A 20,055-nucleotide genomic window follows, 5' to 3' on the forward strand; every position below is an offset into this window, starting at 1 on the left:
TTTGTATTTATTTATTAACCCATACATGCGAATTGATAATGATGTAATACTCGGTTCTGGTGAGTTCTGGTGATGTAATACATAGCCTGGTGTTGGCTTAGCGGTTAGGGTGCCGGCTTGGGATCCTAGGATCCTGGGTTCGAATCCCGGTCGATCGCTGAATTAACGCCAGGGGGGTTGACTCAGCCTGTCATCCTTCCGAGGTCGGCAAATTGAGTACCAGCTTGCTGGGATGAATGATCACGGTGTGTACCCCGATTTAGAATAGGTACACGGTATCCCTGCGCATTGTAAGAGCGTGACCAAGGGTTGGCGTCAGGAATGGCATCCGGCCATAAAACATTGCCTCAAAAACAGGGAACCATGATTGTCATGGGGCCCGCAAGGCTAACCCCCGCTCTAGCGGGGAAGAATGGCCTTAAAACGATCATTCATTCATTCATTCACTCAGTTCCAGAAAGGGGATAATAAGCTTGTTACATACACGTCAGGTGGGTCGACGACAACCGATGACTACCTGATGGTGCGTAGGCGAGATAGGAGGCACCTCCGGGACACAAAGGTGATCCCGGGGGAGGAGGCTGTTTCACAGCACCACTTGGTTGTCTGCGACATAAGGGTGAAAGGTGCGAGGAGAGCTCGGCGGGTGAAGTACCAACCGAGAATGAAGGTGTGGAGGTTGAAAGAGGTGACAGTAAGGGAGGCATTAAAAGAGAGGCTGAGTAGGGTAGAGGATGATGTGGTTGAGCTTGAACGTGGTTGGATGTCAATGAAAGATAGTCTGTTGGGAGCCGTTGGTGAGGTATGTGGATGGACAAAAGGACCACCGAGGCACTCGGAAACATGGTGGTGGGATGATGAAGTTAGAAAGAGGATTGACGAGAAGAGTAAGAAGTTCAAGGAGTGGCAGAAGGCGAAGGGTACGGGAGCAGAAAAAGCAGAGCATGAAAGTTATAAGGCAGCCAAGAAGGCTGCAAAGAAAGAGGAAGCAAAGGCGCAGGAGGCATGTAGGAAAATGTTCGGAGAACGCTTGGATTCGGAATAGGGTCAGAGAGCGGTATTCAGGATTGCAAAGCAGATAGCGAAAGAGAGGTGTGATGTGATGGGGGTGAGTTGCTTGAAGGATGAAGTGGGACAAATCATTGTGGACCCAGATGGAATTAAAGGAAGATGGAAAAGATATATGGAAATGCTGTTGAATACAGAGAATGAATTGCATGGCAACATAGAGAGTAACCCAGTTTTAGGACCGGCAGAGAAGATAACTGAGAAGGAAGTTGAGGAAGCGATAAAAGCAATGAAGAGCAGAAAAGCGGGAGGGCCGACGGGAGTTGTGGGAGATATGTTGAAGGCAGCAGGAAGTTGGGGTGTGAAGAGAATGACAGAGATCTGTAATCTGGTGGTGAAAGAAGGCCGCATTCCAGTGGATTGGGAACTGAGTACCCTCGTCCCTCTATACAAGGGGAAAGGTGACCCTCTGGAGTGTGGCTCGTACCGAGCGATAAAGTTATTGGAGCATGGAATGAAGGTATTGGAAAGGGTGTTGGAGAGGAGGATAAGGAAGAAGGTGAAGATCGACGAAATGCAGTTTGGATTTATGCCAGGAAGAGGAACAACAGACGCGCTCTTTATTGTGAGGCAGTTGCAGGAGAAGTACATGGAGAAGAGGAAGAAGTTGTTTCTTGGGTTTGTTGATCTTGAGAAAGCATTCGATAGGGTTCCACGCTAAGTATTGACATGGGCATTGAGGAAGTTAGAAGTGTAGGAATGGTTGATCAGAGTAGTGTTGGCAATGTACAAAAGAGCGCGCACAGCTGTAAGGACAAAGGACGGGAACAGTGGTGAGTTTGAGGTGAAGGTGGGAGTGCATCAGGGGTCGGTACTAAGTCCACTACTATTTGTAGCTGTGATGGAGGTGCTGGCTCAGAACGTAAAGGAGGGTTTACCGTGGGAGTTGTTGTATGCAGATGATCTGGTGTTGATTGCGGAAAGTATGAATGGACTGAAGGAAAAGATGAACAAGTGGAAGGAATGTATGGAGACAAAAGGTCAGAAGGTTACTATAGGAAAGACGAAGGTGATGGCAAGTGGTAAAGCATGTGGTGAGGTGGAAAGAACTGGGAAGTGGCCATGTGCTGTGTGCAGGAAGGGTGTCGGAGTGAACTCCATTCAATGTACAATGTGCGCTGAGTGGGTTCATCAAAAATGTCGTGGTCTGAGAGGGTCATTAACCAGTGTGGCAGCTACATTCAAATGTAAGGTGTGCAGAGGGAGCTGCAGATGGAGGAAATGTTGAGTTGGATCTTGGGAGACTGCGTGAAGCTGGAAGGTGTGAAAACATTTTGCTACCTTGGAGACATGCTGAATGGAGAAGGTGAATCAGACTCGGCAACAGTTGCTAGAGTGAGATGTGCATGGAAGAAGTTTCGGGTACTGAGTGGCATGCAGATGATGAGGGGAGTGTCGTTGAAGCTGAAGGGAAAGGTGTGTGCTGCATGTGTGAGAAGTGTAATGATTTATGGGAGTGAGACATGGGTCATGAATGTAGAGCAGCAACGAAGGCTGGAAAGGGTGGAAATGCGAATGGTTCGGTGGATGTGTGGAGTATCATTGAGAGAGAGGAAGACAAATGATGAATTGCGAAAGATGATGGGAATGGAGCCTGTGATTGATGCTGTGAAGAGGAACAGGTTGAGATGGTTTGGTCATGTGTTGAGGAAGGATGAAAGTGACTCGTTGAGAAGAGTGATGGAAATGAATGTAGAAGGAAGTAGAGGACGGGGAAGACCGAGAAAGACTTGGCTAAAGATGGTGGAAGAAGAAATGCGGGCAAGGGGTTAACAAGGAGAGATGCAGAAAATAGGGCAAAATGGAGAAGATTGTCATGGGGACCGCAAGGCTAACCCCCGCTCTAGCAGGGAAAATGGCCTTAAAATGCATGTTGTTGTTGTTGTTGTTGTTGTTGCACGCGAAGTGAAAAGCAGGTTTAAGCAATTGGGACATGCCACTCAATCCATCCGCTTGTCTGTATACATCAGTTTATGATCAATTAACAACTTACTTAAATTGAATGTTAAGTTCTGAACATGAATCAGAACATGGATTGGAAAACAAATCTGCCATTGAACAGTATTTTGTCTCTGAATTTGTCCTGTTCGCACATGCGCAGAAAGGAGTGAGATTTTTTTTTAAGTGGTGAAGCTGCTTCAATATCTGGTTATGTCCTTCCTTCCATCCATCCATCTGTTCTTCAAAATTGAAGAACCTTTCTAACCCACCTTGTTTAATTCTAAAGCAGTGGTTCCCAACCTTTTCTATGCCCCACACCCCTAGGAAATATTTCATCAATGTATGCACCCCCTTCAAAAGTAATATCACATTTGAAGATGAAGAAGTCAAATTTTTGAACCACAAATTGAACCACATGCAATACTGTGGGTGAACAAACTGAACTAAAAAATAAGACTTTAACTCAGTGCATGAAATGCAAATATAAATTGAGCAATTCGATTTTAATTTACACAGAAAAAATTTGAAACAATAAAATCAATCCCAATTGTGAACATAAAATTCAATGACTTCTTTGTTCCTGCTTCTCTTTCATGATTTTGTCAAAACGTGGAACTTTCTTGCTGACTGCGATCCGCAGGTCTGCCTGTGGATTCAGGCGATTCCTAGATTTTGTCTTGATTGACAAAAGAGAACTGAATCCAGATTCACACAAGTATGTTGTTGCAAATGGAATGAGGACACTGAGTGCTTTTCCACCAAGTCTTGGTAACATATCCAGTGCTGTACACCAAAACTCCTCCAAAGTCTTGCTTTGAAATTGCATTTCAAGAGCTTGATTTGTCTGCAAATCAATAAGGTCTTCCTTCAGTTCTTCATCATTTGACATTTTCTCCATATTGTAGGAATATGGATTCATGATCCATTCTTCTGAAATCTTCATGTCTCCAGCAGCAAAATATCCATCAAACGATTCTGACAGCATTTCCAAATGAGCCACAATTTCTTCACGCACAGTAGGAGTTATGGATCCAGCATCATCAACCATCTCTTCAAGTGAAGGAAAATTTGAGAGATTGCCTCTTTCCATGCTTTGACGCCAAAGACGTAACTTTTCTTTGAAGGCATTCAACTTTTCACAAGCCTTCAATATGTTTATCCCTTTTCCTTGAAGAGAAACACCATAAGCCTGGTGTTGGCTTAGCGGTTAGGGTGCCGGCTCTTAGGATCCTAGGATCCTGGGTTTGAATCCCGGTCGATCGCTGAATTAACGCCAGGGGGGTTGACTCAGCCTGTCATCCTTCCGAGGTCGGCAAATTGAGTACCAGCTTGCTGGGATGAATGATCCCGGTGTGTACCCCGGTTTAGAATAGGTACACTCGCACTGTATCCCTGCGCATCGTAAGAGCATGACCAAGGGTTGGCGTCAGGAAGGGCATCCGGCCATAAAAACATTGCCTCAAACAGGGAACCATGATTGTCATGGGGCCCGCAAGGCTAACCCCCGCTCTAGCGGGGAAAATGGCCTTAAAACAATCATTCATTTCATTCTTGAAGAGGAAACACTCAGGTCATTCATACCAGTGAAAATGTCAGCTAAGTAAGCCAGCATTTGGGCGAATTGCTGTGATTCCAATGCCCCAACCAGATCACATTCACGCTCTTCCAGAAAATTTTTGATTTCTTCCCGCAGTTCAAAGAAGCAAATATAAATTGAGCAATTCGATTTTAATTTACACAGAAAAAATTTGAAACAATAAAATCAATCCCAATTGTGAACATAAAATTCAATGACTTCTTTGTTCCTGCTTCTCTTTCATGATTTTGTCAAAACGTGGAACTTTCTTGCTGACTGCGATCCGCAGGTCTGCCTGTGGATTCAGGCGATTCCTAGATTTTGTCTTGGGTTTGAATTGTCCTTGTCCCCTTAAAGCTTGTCCTCGTGACAACCAACGGACTTCTGTGTGGAAAAGCAAAACTGAATGCTCACTTCCCAGATCTTCACAAAATGATTTGCAGATGCGATGGTTCAAAGCTCACCCCCTGATCCAGTTGATGATCTTCACACAAGTATCAAGGACTTTCTTCAAATTTGGAGGCAATGTTTTTGATGCCAAAGCATGAAGAAAACAATGGGTAACTTGCAAGTCTGGAATCTCCTTTTTCATCAATGCAGAAAAGCCAGATTTATTTCCAAGCATTGCAAGTGCCCCATCAGTGCACACAGAACCAATGACTTTGATATCTAAATCATGTTTGGCAAAGAAGTCTTTCACCAGCTGCATCACATCCTTTGCAGTTGTGCTTGTTTTCAAATCTTCACAAAACAGGAAATCTTCCTTCACAGCACCATCATTGACATACCTCACTAATGTGATGAGTTGACAACAACTGGAGACATCAGTTGACTCATCCAACTGAATAGAGATTTTAAGAGGACTAGCTCTGATATCTGAGATGACTTGGTCCAAAATATCTTCAATCAAATCACTGATTCGGTTGTGAATGACATTATTTGATAGGGGCACGTGTTCAAATTTTTTTCTTGCTTCTTTGCCCAGGATAGTTGTTGCCATTTCCAGTGCACATGGCTTGATGAGATCTTCTGCAATTGTTTGGGGCTTCTTGGATTTGGCCACTGCATATGCCACTTGATATGAAGCAAGAAGTAGTGGTTTTTCAACAGAAACGAAACCCAACTTTGGAAGAGTTCCTACAGAATCAAAACGAGCTCTTTTGATTTTCAATGACGCCAACATCATGTCCTTCAACATCAGCTCTGCCATGCTTGTTCTTGAAGTGCTCTTGAAGCTTGGATGGTTCCAGATTTGAGTTGGAAAACACAACGCTACAAAGAGTGCACTGGGTTTTTTGCAAGCCAACATTTCCCGTTATGCAAGTGAAACCAAAGCGCACATAGTCATCATTCCATTTCCTTCTTTTTGACATGATGAAGGGTTAATCTGCAAAACAGAAAGAGAAAAATATGAGCTAATATGAGAAAAATATAAAAATATGTAAAAAGTATACAATGGTGTATACAGGTTACAACAAGTTGCTACACGATAAGACTTTGTGCTGAAAAAAGACAAAAAAAATGAATAAAGTATACGGAGTGGAACATGTTTGACTTGGTTTGAGACGTTGTTTGCAGTGGCGTGCGGTAATTTTTCGTCATGGGGAAGCAATTTAAGCTGCACATAAAAAATTATATAAATACACTAGACGACCCGTGAACCCGTTGGGTTCCCGTTGTGACCGGTTGATGGGAAAAAAAAAAATACACACAATTTTAATATTATTGAGTGGTCAAACTTTAATTTGAAGAAAATTTGAGCATTTACTCATGAGCTCATGAGTCACCGTTCAATGAAACACGCGTTTAATGACAACATTCTTGGTTGATCTCCCATCCTTCTTTTCTTTTTTTCCTTGGAGCATGAGAGAGAGAGAGAGAGAGAGAGAGAGGGAGAGAGAGAGAGAGAGAGAGAGAGAGAGAGAGAAGAGAGAGAAGAGAGAGAAGAGAGAGAAGAGAGAGAAGAGAGAGAAGAGAGAGAAGAGAGAAAAAAAAAAGAAGAAAAAAAAAGAAAGAAAGACTGAAATGTTTTATGTCATGTTCAAAAGGCACACTGGCAGATGGCTGAGTGATGACCCGTGACACACGACGACAAGGACACAAGCCACTCTTTGTCGCACCCCCAGATATTCCATCTCGCACCCCGGGTTGGGAACCCCTATTCTAAAGGGTTATTAAATGTAATTCTATGGGGTTCTAAAGGGTAATTATAATGGGTTCTAAAGGCTCATTCTAATGGCTTCTAAAGGGTAATTCTAAAGGGGTTTAAAGGGTAATTCGAGTGGGTTCTAATGGGTAATTCTAAGCGGTTCGAAATGGTAATTCTACAGGGTAATTCCAAAGGGTTCTAAAGGGTAATTCTAGTGGGTTGTAAAGGGTAATTCTAAGGGGTTCTGAAGGGTAATTCTAAAGGTTTTAGTTCGTTTCTAGGCTTTGCCTATTTCTTATTAAAAATGCGAAACTGAACGGCTTCCTTCCGACACGGGTGCGATTTTTCACTGTTTGTCTGTCTGGCAGTTAAACAAAATTCAAAAACATTCCAAACAGGAAACTTGCTGTTTTTAAGGATGACTTACAGGACACAAACAGACACGAATAACTATTGTAACATGTGATATAGGGTGGTGTAATAGACACTGCAAAACGGCAATAAAAGGGCAGTAAATTTTGGAAATTTTTTTTATAATGACTTTTACCATCTTTATATCATTTAAATTGAATTATATACAGTCAGTCGTACCCCGACATTTGCCGGGTATACATTCCTGAAAAATTCCGCGAATGTCGAATACACTAATGTGGGGACATTATTTGAATGGGAGGAGGGGGGGGGGGGGGGGGGTATATATATATATATATTTTTTTTTTTAACGTAGTCTAGGCGCATGGAAGAGCTATGCCACAAAACAAACCAAGATACAACATAACAAAGGGAACAGCAGGAAAAAAGCGAAACGCCAACAGCAGGGCAGAGTGAGAAAATAATTGGTGAAGGACAAACAAGGCATGCAACTAACGATGAGGGTCATCCACCGTTTGCCCTTCACGTGACTCGTGGTGGTCCCTCTCGGCTCTCCCCCCGTTGGTATTTTTGTGCACATAAGATTGTTCATGGTTCTGTTTAAATATTATTTAAATATGTATAACCTTTCCCCTTCAGTGTTTTACTCAGTGGTATTTTACAACACGCTGTTTTTCTTCCTATTTAAAAGGCTTTTCTCAATTTCCTCTCCAACTCATTCCACCTCAAAAAAAAGAAATTCAATATCTTATACGTCTCCCTCACTACATGGTCTAAATTCACATTCATTCCATCCCTCCTCCATCATTCTGAACCGGATTGCTAACTTGAAAATCACAACAAACCCAATTTGTTTTCAATGTTCGTCTTTCATTAATCATCCACTTTCTAAACTCCCCTCTTGCCCCTCCCATCCAAATCCCTCCCCTTGCACCTACACTCCTAAACTCCCCCCTTGCCCCGCCACTCTTAAACTCCCCCCCTGCCCCTCCACTCCAGAACTCCCCCCTTGCCCTTCCACTCCTGAACTCCCCCCTTGCCCTTCCCCTCCTAAACTCCCCCCTCACTCCTCCCCTTCAAAACTACCCCCCAACCCCTCCCATTCAAATCTCCCCCCATACCATTCCTCTCCAATTCTCCCTCCTCCCCCCTCCTCCTCAAAGCTGCCTCCTCCCCACTTCGTCTCCCTTCTATCTCATACCTCCACCCCCCCCAACCTTCTTCTTTCCTCTGCCCCCCCTCAAACAACCCCTCACTGTGCCTCATCCCTTCACCTTCAAACCTTTCATCCTCCTCATCCTTCCCTTTCTTGGAACTCTTCTGCAATCGCTGACACACTAACAACTGCTCTCCCTACCTCCCCCTCTCATCCTTCATCTTACCCTACTCCTCCCCTCCCCTGTCCTGTACCCGATGCTCCCCCTCTCTCTTCATTAACGGTATGGACCTCAAACATCCGGGGCCTTCGCTCAAACCTGACTGATCTCTCCATACAGGTTGCTTCTGACAATCCAGACTTGATCTGCTTAACAGAGACTTTCCTCCTTCAAGATGTCTCTGATTCCTTAATATCTCTTCCTGGTTACTCCCTCCTCCGGTATGATAGACCTGAGCCTCGGCCTGGTGGTGGGGTGGCTATCTTTATCAAAAACTCTCTTCCTCACTCTCCTTGCATTGCCCTCTCTCATCCTCACCCACAGGAGTACCTCTGGCTACGGCTTCCTCTCCGCTCCCACCTTTTGTTCATATGTGTTCTGTACCGTCCCCCAAACAGTGATGACTCCATCTACATTTCACTGTCTGACAACATGGACCAACTTCTATCCACTCATCCCAACTCTCTCTTCCTCATATGTGGTGATTTCAACTGTCATCATGCCAGTTGGCTGGGTGTGGGTACCTCTCTCACCAGCCATGGCTCCTCAGCAAAGGACTTCTGCGACTCACTGGGACTGACACAATCTGTCAATTTCCCGACCCGGATCTCAGTCAACGGAACATCTTCTCTTCTGGACTTGGTTATGACTAACTTCCCTGAAAATGTCTGCTGCTCTTCTTCTGCTCCAATCGGATCATCTGATCATGTCCTTGTTAAAGTGGACATCTCTCTGACCATCCTCAGGGAGCCTGCTCAGCGTCGACGAGTCTGGCATTTCACTCAGGCCGACTGGCACGGTCTTCAAGCAGCCATCAATCATCTGGACTGGTCTCCCATCTCCACTGCCTCTGACATCAACTCATCCTGGGAATTCTTCCAAAGTAAATTGCTCTCTCTCATGCACAGATTTATCCCATCTCGTCTTCAGTTGTCATACCCTTCCTCCCGTCCATGGTACACTGAATCTTGTGGTGAGGCAGTTGCCCTGAAACAACTTGCCTTTGCCTCTTGGAAGGCTAATCCAACTGAAGGAAATCTCATTTCCTTTCACAAAGCCCGAAACAAGTGTGTGTCCACCCTCAGGAGAGCCAGGAAACAATATCTCTCCATGCTCAAGACCGAACTCTCTTATCTGTCTCCCTCTTCCAAATCCTGGTGGCGTCTGGTCAAATCCGTTTCTGGTGTTTGTTCCCCCTCCATCCCCTCCCTTACCTCAAACGGCTACACAGCTGACTCCGCACGTGAAAAAGCTGAATGCCTCAACTCTGTGTTTGCCTCTAAATCTTGTGTCCCAAACCCATCCCTCTCTGTACCCACCATACCCAGTCGTACCCTGCTGCTCCTGGACTCCGTGTCCTTTCCTCCTGACAAGGTGGAAAAGTTTCTGTCAACCCTCGACTCTGATTCTGCAACTGGACCCGACGGCATCAGCCCACGGGTCCTAAAATCCTGCTCTGCCGCTCTATCTCACCCTCTCTCTGTTCTCTTCACCCTATCTTTTGCTCAAGGTCATCTGCCAGCATCCTGGAAATCAGCAAACATTACCGCTTTACACAAAAAGGGTGCAAAAACAGATCCTTGCAACTACAGACCAATCAGCCTTCTCCCAATTATCAGCAAAGTCATGGAATCCATCATTGCTTCGGATATGAAATCTTTCCTCTTCTCCAATGGCTTGATCTCTGATCATCAATTTGGTTTCAGACCAGGTCACTCTACTCTGGACATGCTGCTTCTGCTGTCTCAACAATGGATGGAGGTCCTCAATGCCAAACAGGAAATTAGAGCTGTCTCCCTTGACATATCACGTGCCTTCGACACGGTCTGGCACCCCGCTCTGCTCACCAAACTCTCCTCCTTTGGTATCCATGGAAATCTCCACGCATGGCTGGTGGACTTCCTCTCTAGTCGTCGTCAACGTGTGGCCCTGAATGGGTTTCTCTCATCTCCTCTTCCTGTTCAGGCTGGAGTTCCCCAAGGCAGTGTTCTGGGCCCCGTGCTTTTTCTGGTCTTCATCAATGATCTCTCTGACTCTCTTGAAAATCCTCTCTATCTCTTTGCTGATGACTCCACTCTCTGCCGCTCCATTCCTCTTCCCTCAGATCGGCAGTCTGCAGCCTCCTCACTCTCTGAAGACCTGGACAAAATCACAGACTGGTCAAACAAGTGGAACATGTCTTTCAATCCTGACAAATCTCACACTCTTACTATGTCTCTCCGAAAAGATCGACTGGACAACCCTCCCATCTACTTTCTCAACAATCCTCTCCAAGAAGTTCTGTCGCTCAAGCTTTTGGGTCTCACTATCTGCCATGATCTTTCTTGGGAAAACCACATTTCCAAGCTGGCCTCCAAAGCCAGTCGCCGACTGGGCATCCTCCGTCGTGCGAAGTCCTTCCTCGGCACACCTGAGCTCCTCACCACATACAAGGCTTTCATCCGCAGCTCAATGGAATACTGTTCTCCCCTATGGGCCGGTGCTCCTGCCTCACACCTAGCTCGGCTTCACGCTGTTGAAACCAAAGCTTTCAGAATTATTGGAATCTCCCGCGATGAAGCTATCTCTGAGGGCCTTTCACTCACTCACCGCAGGCAGGTAGGTGGTCTTTCTGTCTTCTACCGACTCCTCTCCGGCCTTGCACCCCCAGCTCTCTCTGTGCTCTGTCCCCCAAATATTCCTACAGGTCGCACAAGATCTGCCAGCAACCCTCTGATGGTTAAACTGCCGAAATCTCGGCTCTCTGCTCACCTTCACTCTTTCATTCCTCTTTTCTCCCGCCTCTGGAACAAACTCCCTCACTCCCTTCAATCCCACTCCTCCCTCCAGGTCTTTAAAACAGCTGTTCACCACCATCTCTTATCTTCCCCCATCCAAAACCTTGATCTTTTCTACCCCCGCTAATTCACCCCAGATCCACCTTGTTTGAAATTCCAACTTCTTTCCTGGAAGTCCTGGCAGTGTCCATATGTTTTATGCCTCTCCCACCGCCCCCTTCCCATGCCCCCCCCCCCCCCCCCAAAGCCCTCGCCCTCTCTCAGATTTCTCGATGTCTCTATGTCTCTCGGTCCCTGCTCTCAAATGTTGTGTTTGTGTCCTTCCCCCTCTCTCCCCATCTTGTCTACCGCTCCCGATGTTATATGTTTTATGTGTCGGTTTGTCTTTCTGTGTGATTAATGTTCGCTCTTTCACGAGCCTCGATCTTGTATACAAAAAAAAAATAAAAAAAATAAAAAAAATTGAGTGTAGATTAATGAGGGAAAAAAATGAATTTCAACGATTTCAGCATAAGGCTGCAACATAACAAGATGTGAAAAAAGTGAAGGGGTCTGAATACTTTCTGAATGCACTGTACCTGAAGGGGACAAAGTAAGGAGAGGGCAGAGGGTGCAAGTCTTGAAAAGGAACCATCAGGTTTTAGAGGAAGTAGACAAGTTTGAAAGCTCATTCTTGAGAGTGGACAGATGTTGTTTTCTGGCTCTCCAGAGAGTAGACACACTGGTTGCGAGCTTTGTGGAATGATCTGACGTTGTCTTCAGGTGGATTTGCCTTCCAGGAGGAGAATGCAAGTTGTTTTAAAGCAATTGCCTCACCACAGGATTCAGAGTACCAAGAGCAGGAGGATGGGTAGGAGAATTGAAGAGATGGGATAAATCTGTGCATGAGAGAGAGCAAGTTTCTGTGGAAGAATTCCCATACTGAATTGATATCAGCAGCAGTGGATATAGGAGACCAGTCCTGATGTAAAAAAAAAATTTTTAATCACTCTTAGAGCGACACTTGGCAAAAGAGAACAAAGTAGAATGGTACTCAGTAGAGCATCCTTTTGACCTCACAAATAATTGGTGGTTGAATTATGTGACTTGATATGCAAATCGTCTTCAAATTAAGTTAATCGGATGAAAATTGACAATTTTAGAAATTCGGCCTATGTTGATCTTGTGACCTATGTTGGCCTCAAAAATAGTTGCTGGTTGAATCCAGTTAACTGATATGAAAATCCTATTCAGATTTCAAGTCAATCGGACAAAAATTGAGGATTTTAGAAATTTGAAGAAAAGTGGTTGACCATGGCCTATGCTGACCTTTTGACCGAAAAAAAAATATATGGGATTATGTCAGACCACCAACTCGACCATTTGCTGAAGTTTCGTGAAGATCGGTTTAAAATTGTGACCTGTAGGCAAGTATAAGTGAGTGGACAGACAAACACACAAACCGGAGTGATCAACATACTCGTTAAAAATATATTGTTGCGGATCTCGAGCCCGTCGACGTACTGAGGGGGTTCTAAGCCCTGCTCCCCCTCGAGCTTCGAGTCCACGAGGCCGCCCCCACGCTATACTCGTGGTGGACGGATTGCTGGGCAATTCCAGCTGCCGAGCCCGCAGCTAACGCGTGGAAGGGTTAACGGTCACGACCCGAGTACCAGCGACATCCCCATGACACATGCAGCCGTGAGAACAGTCACGCTGGTCTTTAACGCCCAAGCGGTTGTGCGTCGCGTAACTCGTGCCGTTAGCACTATGAACCCGATCGAGCGGTTTTAACTTGTGCAATGCTAGGCCAATGGTGAAAGGACGAAGATGGCCAGGTTGGAAACAAACCACAGGATTTATTCACAAATGTACAATAGTTATAGAAAAGAGGGACACAGTGGAGAACCTTAACAGCCTTATTTACGTTCCCGGACAAGGGCCCTCAGACTCGTTCGGGGAAGGGGAGGAAGAGGGGCACGCACACAAAGCGTGGCTGTTTGGTGCAGTTCGCCTGGACGCCGCGTTTGGCGGATCCCCTCAAGGATGTTCGCGGCAGGGAGGTCGACCACAGTCATGCACGTAATGGGAATCCGAGGAGCGTATCCCAAAGTCAGCGAGGCAAAGCGCACGTGCATGGAGTCCAGGCAGAGGTCGTCAGGGCAGAGAGCGCATTCAGAGTGCGAATCCAGAGAGAGACCAAATCGAATCCAGAGCCAGAGAGATCGTCCTGCCAGAGAGAGAGTTCGGGGGTCCGGGCCAGGTTTTATATCCTCCGGAGCCCCACCAGAATGTTCCACGGGCCTCCACTGGCCGCCCGGGGTCACGTGTCGTGACAGCCCCTCATTAGTCACTCCCCTAAGCTCTCATTGGCCGCCGTTATTGGCCACTCCCCTTAGCTCTCATTGGCCGCCGTTATTGGCCACTCCCTTTAGCTCCCATTGGCTGTTCGCTACTTACCAGCCACGCCCTCCAGCTCCTCCCCCGGGCCCCCTAGACTTGTCATAGGCCCATGACATGGCATTCCAGGCTTCAATGAGGCCTACCCTTTCTCTACCTGCCTCAACGCATACTAACACTGGGAAGGGGACTATACTTCACATTTAATAAGAAATAACTGACGAAGCGAGGCTACATGTTGTGGTGCAACTAACTATAGGGGGGTTGCCTTTATTTACAAAACCACAACAATATATTTTTGCCAAGTAATAAATATATATTGCTTTAACCGTGAATGTAAAAGCAGGTCACATGTTATGAACTGTGAATGTTGGGACCGCAATTGTCAGTCCGACTGTACTTGAACACTGTAGAACAGAAATTACCTTCTTGTCCCTTCCAAAAAGCTCCAGTTTTGCAATACATGGACATGTTAAATAGGGCTGTGTATAAGGGTGGTTGGTATATAAAGTTGTTTCAATAGCACTAAACTTATGGAATTTTTAAAATGATCTTTTATGTCATTTCATTAGGATTGAACTATATCTATCTATAATTCCAGTAATCTCTGTATGTCTGTATGTTTGTCTGTGACCGCTGTTTCTCGACAACCACGGGTCCGATATACTTTAAACTTGCCAGGTATATTGCTGGGGACCCGAGGATGTGCCTTTTCAAGGTTTCATATTAATCGGACAAGTAGTTACCGAGCTATGGCGATTTCTTTACCAAACTCCGCAAGCCGTTCGCTTTGGACCAAACCATTTCATGTAAATAGAGGGGGGGGGGGGGATTGTCACCGTACTCGCAAGCCGTTCGGTTTGGCTTTGCGAATGGACCAAACCATTTCATGTAAATAGAGGGGGGGGATTGTCACCGTACTCGCAAGCCGTTCGCTTTGGACCATTCGCATGGACCAAACCATTTGCGAATGGACCAAACCATTTCATGTAAATAGAGGGGGGGGATATAATTTTAGATATATATATAGTACGGGCACGCCCTAGTACTTAACAATGCACAGAGTATCGTGTTCTATGAACTCTCTAGTTTATTATGAAATTGGTCCAGGTTGCCAGCAAGAAGTCACCTACCATTTTCAAAAGACAGCATGGGATATTTAAGGTCCACCAATATTTTATTTCATTTGTTTATGTCCTTATGGAAACTTGCCAATGTTTTCTAAGAATTATCTTGGTGCATTGCTATTTTGTAATAAGGGAAACAAAACTTAAATTTCGAAATTGAGAATTCCAGATCTGATCATTTATCAGAACTCGTGTCTTTATTTGAAAAGATGCAATATTAAACGGCCATTGGAGCTTGGTGAATTCCACAGACGATGCATGTGCACAATGTCAGCACATGCACACCAGTCTTCCAGTATGACCTCATTTGTGTATCAGATGTCCTGAGGGGGGCAATGAAAGTTTGTGACAAATTGCTTGTGACTAATACAAGTTTACTCCAAATTAAGTTTTCTTTGCACACTGCATTCACTTAAAAGGTTGACCAATAGTTATTTTTAATAGGGTAAAAGTACAGTACTATGATAGAAAATAACATGAAAAATTGCAAAGAAAAAAAAGACAAATAGTCGAGCCAATTTTTTTTTTCTTTACAGGAACGAGGCTCATGGAAGAAAGGTATATGTTTCAGTGGGACAAACATCAATGGAATGAACGAACAGTATAAGACAAAAGGGAGGAACGGAGAAAACTGAAATGATCCTGTGCAATAGGTGGGTTAGGAAAGATTAATAACGGGTTAAAAATATGATAGGATAGAATTGGGAATGACAAGAGGTGGTGGGGCACTGCTTGTTTGAAGTGCTGGAGGGAAGAGTAAGGCAGAACTGCGAATGGAAGGTGGTTCCACAGATGGAAGAAGCAAGTAATAAAACGTTTGAGGTGTGCAGTCAGACTATATTTTGAAAGTTCAAGCAGGAGGCGGTTCCTGGAAGAATGCATGCATCGTTGAGTACATTGGGAGTAGTGAAGGGCTGAGAGAGCAGAGGAAGCAATATCACAGAATAGGCAGTGGAAAACTGAGAGACCACCAACCTGCCTGCAATGTGAGAGCAACAGACCTTGTGCTTCAGCCTCATCACGGGAGACTGAAATAATTTTGAGAGCTTTAGATTCCACAGGATCCAAGAGAGAGAAGTGTGGTGCTGTGGCACTAGCCCATAGTGCATAGCAGTACACAATTGAACTAAGGACGATCACCTTGTGGACTGTGAATAGTTCAAATTTTCCAAGGAAAGACCTGGAGCAACGGGGAATGCACAATCTGGAGCTTGCTTTGGAGGCCGGGTTTTTTTTTTTTTTTTGTATACTGAATCGAGGCTCGTGAAAGAGCTGACATTTACTTCACAAACAAATCAACCAGACAAACAAAATATATAAAAAGAGGGAGCGGAAGACAAGAGAAGGGGAAGCACACAAACACTTGAGGGCACACAACATTTAAGAGCAGGGAGATGTGTGGGAGGGAGAGGGCTTGGGGGGAGGGGGGTGGCAGAAGTATCAAACACAAGGACACCAAGGACTTCCAGGACAGAAGTTGGTATTTCAAAAAAGTGGAATTGGGGTGAAATTAGCGGGGATAGAAAAGATCAATGTTTTGGATGGGGGAAGATAAGAGATGGTGGTGAACAGCTGTTTTAAAGACCTGGAGGGTGGAGAGGGATTGAAGAGAGTGAGGGAGTTTGTTCCAGAGGTGGGAGAAAAGAGGAATGAAGGAGTGAAGGTGAGCAGAGAGTCTTGATTTTGGCAGTTTGCTATGTGATCAGTCCAGGAAAAGTCATGGCTGATGGTGAGGCCTATAAGTTCAAGAGACTGAACCTCTTCCAGTGGATGACTGTGAAAATATAGATAGGTGGGTTTATTTGACGATCATTTCAGAGTGAGATTGTGAGATTTTATGGGATTGAAGGTAGTGCTGTTAGCTAGATTCAAAATCCCGTCTCGGAACCGTCTCGATAAATTTTCAATTTTCATAACGGGATCTCGGATCGGCTCGGTTCCCGGCAAAGTAAAAAAAAAAAAAAAAAATAAATAAATAAATAAATAAATAATAAGGCTTCAAAAATAATGGAATTTCATTACAATATATAAACAACAATGAAAAAAATTCATTTCTGATGTTGAGTACTTAAATTCCGACTTAGCTTCCATTTACCGGGATGAAATAAAATACACCGCCTACATGCAGATGATCGGCCACCGACGGGACCGGGTTATCTCATTACAGTTTGTATTGTCGTGTAATTTCTTGCTCGGAATGTCAGAGGGAGAAAATGTTTCTGCCCAGGCATATTCGAGTCCCGGTTGGAGTTTCATTATCATTTTGTGAGTTGTGATCGCCAAGGGGCTCGCTCCCCCCCCCCCCCCCCCCCCCCGTTCCCATCCCCTCCCCCGCCCGGGTACTTCTGCTAGTAAATTATAAAGCAGGCGGTGTAGTGATCACCCCCCCCCCCTCCTTATTTTGACTCTGTGACTAAAGTAAACGTAATCAACTTATCAGGCCTAAAGTGGAGATAAGATAACCAAAATACTTTCACATTCAAACCGTCAAACCAAACCCCGAGGGATTCTTACAATTTATAGTTACTAGGGCATGCCCATACTATATATAAGCTAGGACGTGCCCGTACGTGGGTGCCCGTTCCTTGCCAAAAAAAAAAAAAAAAAAAAATTTTGTCTAGGGGTGTGTGTGTGTAAACATCCTAGGGCGTGCCCGTACGTGGGTGCAAAAAAACATGCGTGCAAACAACAACAACAAAAAAAAACTTTGAAACCACGTGGCAGTAACGACCACAGAAACCCCCCCCCCCTCTATTTACATGAATGGTTTGGTCCATTCGCAACGACCACAGAACCCCCCCCCCCTCTATTTACATGCAATGGTTTGGTCCATTCGCAACGCCAAAGCGAACGGCGAACGGCTAAATCGCCATAGCTCGGTAAGTACTTGTCCGATTAATTTCAAACCTTGAAAAGGCACATCCTCGGGTCCCCAGCAATATACCTGGCAAGTTTCAAGTATATCGGACCGGTAGTTGTCGAGAAACAGCGGTCACAGACAAACATACACACATACACACATACAAACACACATACAAACACACATACACACAGAGATTAATGGAATTATAGATAGATAGCGTTGCAATTAAACATAAACGTTCATCAAAAACTCATTTCATAAAACTACATAATGTATTGTACTTGTATTAATACATTGTGTGTAGAATAATCCGTTATAAACGTGTTTTTTATCTGAATAAACATCGTCCCTCCATTCTCGGGGCCTCGAGCGAGTCCCTCGATATTAATGTGCAAAAGACCATAGCAACCACATTCCGTAACTCGTCTCCAAGGACGGACACGTGACCGCAGCGTAAGGCGGGGCGAGGCGGTGTGATACAGCGGAAGGATTCAACGGTTTAAATAAAGTCGTGATGAGGCGGATTTTCATTGGGACCTTTATCCTGATTTCGTTACCTGCGCCACCAAAGGTCGATGGAGATGATGTTTTCACTCCTGTCTGTTTGTCCGTTTGTTTGTGAACACAATATCTCAAAAAGTTGTGGACGGATTCGGACGAAATTTTGTGGAGATGCAGCGTGTGTGACAAGGACGACATGATTAGATGTTGGTGAAGATCCGGATTCGGAATTCGGATTCGTTTGCAGTGCATTGTTTGTTGACAAGGGGAAAATCCTGGAACAGTGAGTTTACTTTATCTATCATCGTTTGTGTCAGTTCAGCTGCACTTGCGAAAAATGATGCTTGTGCAGAAGCAGAGTAATGAAAGCAAGGCTCAATAAATGCCTCTATTATGGAAAATATCTGCAAGAAGTTGGAATTTTAACCGGGATTTTTTTACCGAGAAATTGCGTCAGTCAATTTATCTCGGGACCGTCCCGAGACCGTCTCGAAAGCCGAAACCGCCGGGATTTCGTCCCGGTCTCGGCTCGGTTGACAGCCCTAATTGAAGGACATGTTCCATTTATCAAACCAGTGTCTAATCATTTTCAGATCAGCAGAGTGATGCAGCTGCTGCCTGCCTAGCAGAGGGATGAGGTATTGTAAGAGGCAATGTGGAGTCTATGCTTTCTCGCATGTGTTTAAATCTGAATGCAGCTATAAACTGTCTCATCCCTGCATTTCATGATTCTTCAATGTGTGTGCCGTCCCTTGGATAGACATTAAACTGGGCATCCCATCTGCCAACATTAGTTGGTGGATGTTAAAGATCCCATGGTGTTGTTCACGAAGAGTGGGCGAGCTATCATCGGCATCCTGGCCACAGTCCATACTCCCTACCCTAACTACTTCTGTGAAGGCAATGACAAACCGCCCTTGATAATAAACTGCTTCAGCAGCACTGATGTTCTGTAACAGAGTGTGCTATGAGAATCAGAGAATCAATCCCAAAGACAATGCCCCTTTATGAGAATTTGCTGTATTTTTTTAAGCCTTGACTTTCTCTATTCTGGTGTTACTGTCTCAGCCACAAAGCACAAGTGATTTTGTGAATTGGTCATCATGTTATCTATGTATACATTTCTCCATGACCCTTGGCCACTTGAAATAAAAGTGATGACAACTCCTCCAGCATAGCACTCCAACTGGTGGATATTTTGTGCAGATTTCCAAGAGCACGGTGAAGAGGAGCCCATTGCCGGAGATCTACACCAGGAGGAGTGGCGGGAAGGATCGGTGGACAGCCAAGTTCAGGATACATCGTGGGAGTCAGCGGAGGACAAGGCAACTAAGAGTAAGGCTCACAGGACCTAGAATTTATGCATTTGAAATGTTGTTTGAATTTTGTAATAGTATTTCTTCACAAAACAGGGATGCTTTCTGCAAAATATTTTCTGCGGTGGTCCTGGAAATCTAGCTTTGGCTCGCCATAATAAAAAAGCAGGTTCTCTTTGAACTCCATGTGCATTGTCATGTGTGCCATTTCTTTGTTTTTTCCTTTGTCCCAACTTTCCCAAAAAAATAAATCAGAATAGTTCACCTAGCTTCTTGTCAACCTCACCCAACCTAATGTTTCACAATATATTATTACCTCTGCCACCTAAGGTGGACGGGGCTTAGGTTTTCACCCCTGTCTGTCTGTCTGACTGTTTGTCTATGGGAAGGCAATGACAAACCACCCTTGCTAATAAACTGAGTATATCTCAAAATGTTGTGGACGGATTAGACAAATTTTGGTGGAGAGGTTGGGTGCGTGGCAAGGATGAAATTATTAGGTTTTGGTGAAGATCCGGATCCAATATCCGGATCCAATAATTTTTAAGTGATTCTTCACCATTTAAAAATAGGTACCAAACGATAATTAACATGATATCTCAAAATGTTG

At 44.8% G+C, this 20,055-nt stretch overlaps 1 protein-coding gene across 1 annotated transcript in view; it reads left to right on the forward strand.

The window, feature by feature from the left end:
- The window catches only part of LOC137434747 (uncharacterized), a 98,582-nt gene that overhangs the window by 22,764 nt on the left and 55,763 nt on the right, over positions 1 to 20,055 (forward strand). The window contains exon 4 of the mRNA XM_068127868.2: positions 19,336 to 19,464. Within this exon, the coding sequence (XP_067983969.1) occupies positions 19,336 to 19,464 (129 nt within the window). The remainder of the gene's footprint in view (positions 1 to 19,335; positions 19,465 to 20,055) is intronic.

Source organism: Myxine glutinosa, chromosome 1, assembly GCF_964187855.1.
Source record: "Myxine glutinosa chromosome 1, kmMyxGlut1.1, whole genome shotgun sequence".
Lineage (NCBI taxonomy): Eukaryota > Metazoa > Chordata > Myxini > Myxiniformes > Myxinidae > Myxine > Myxine glutinosa.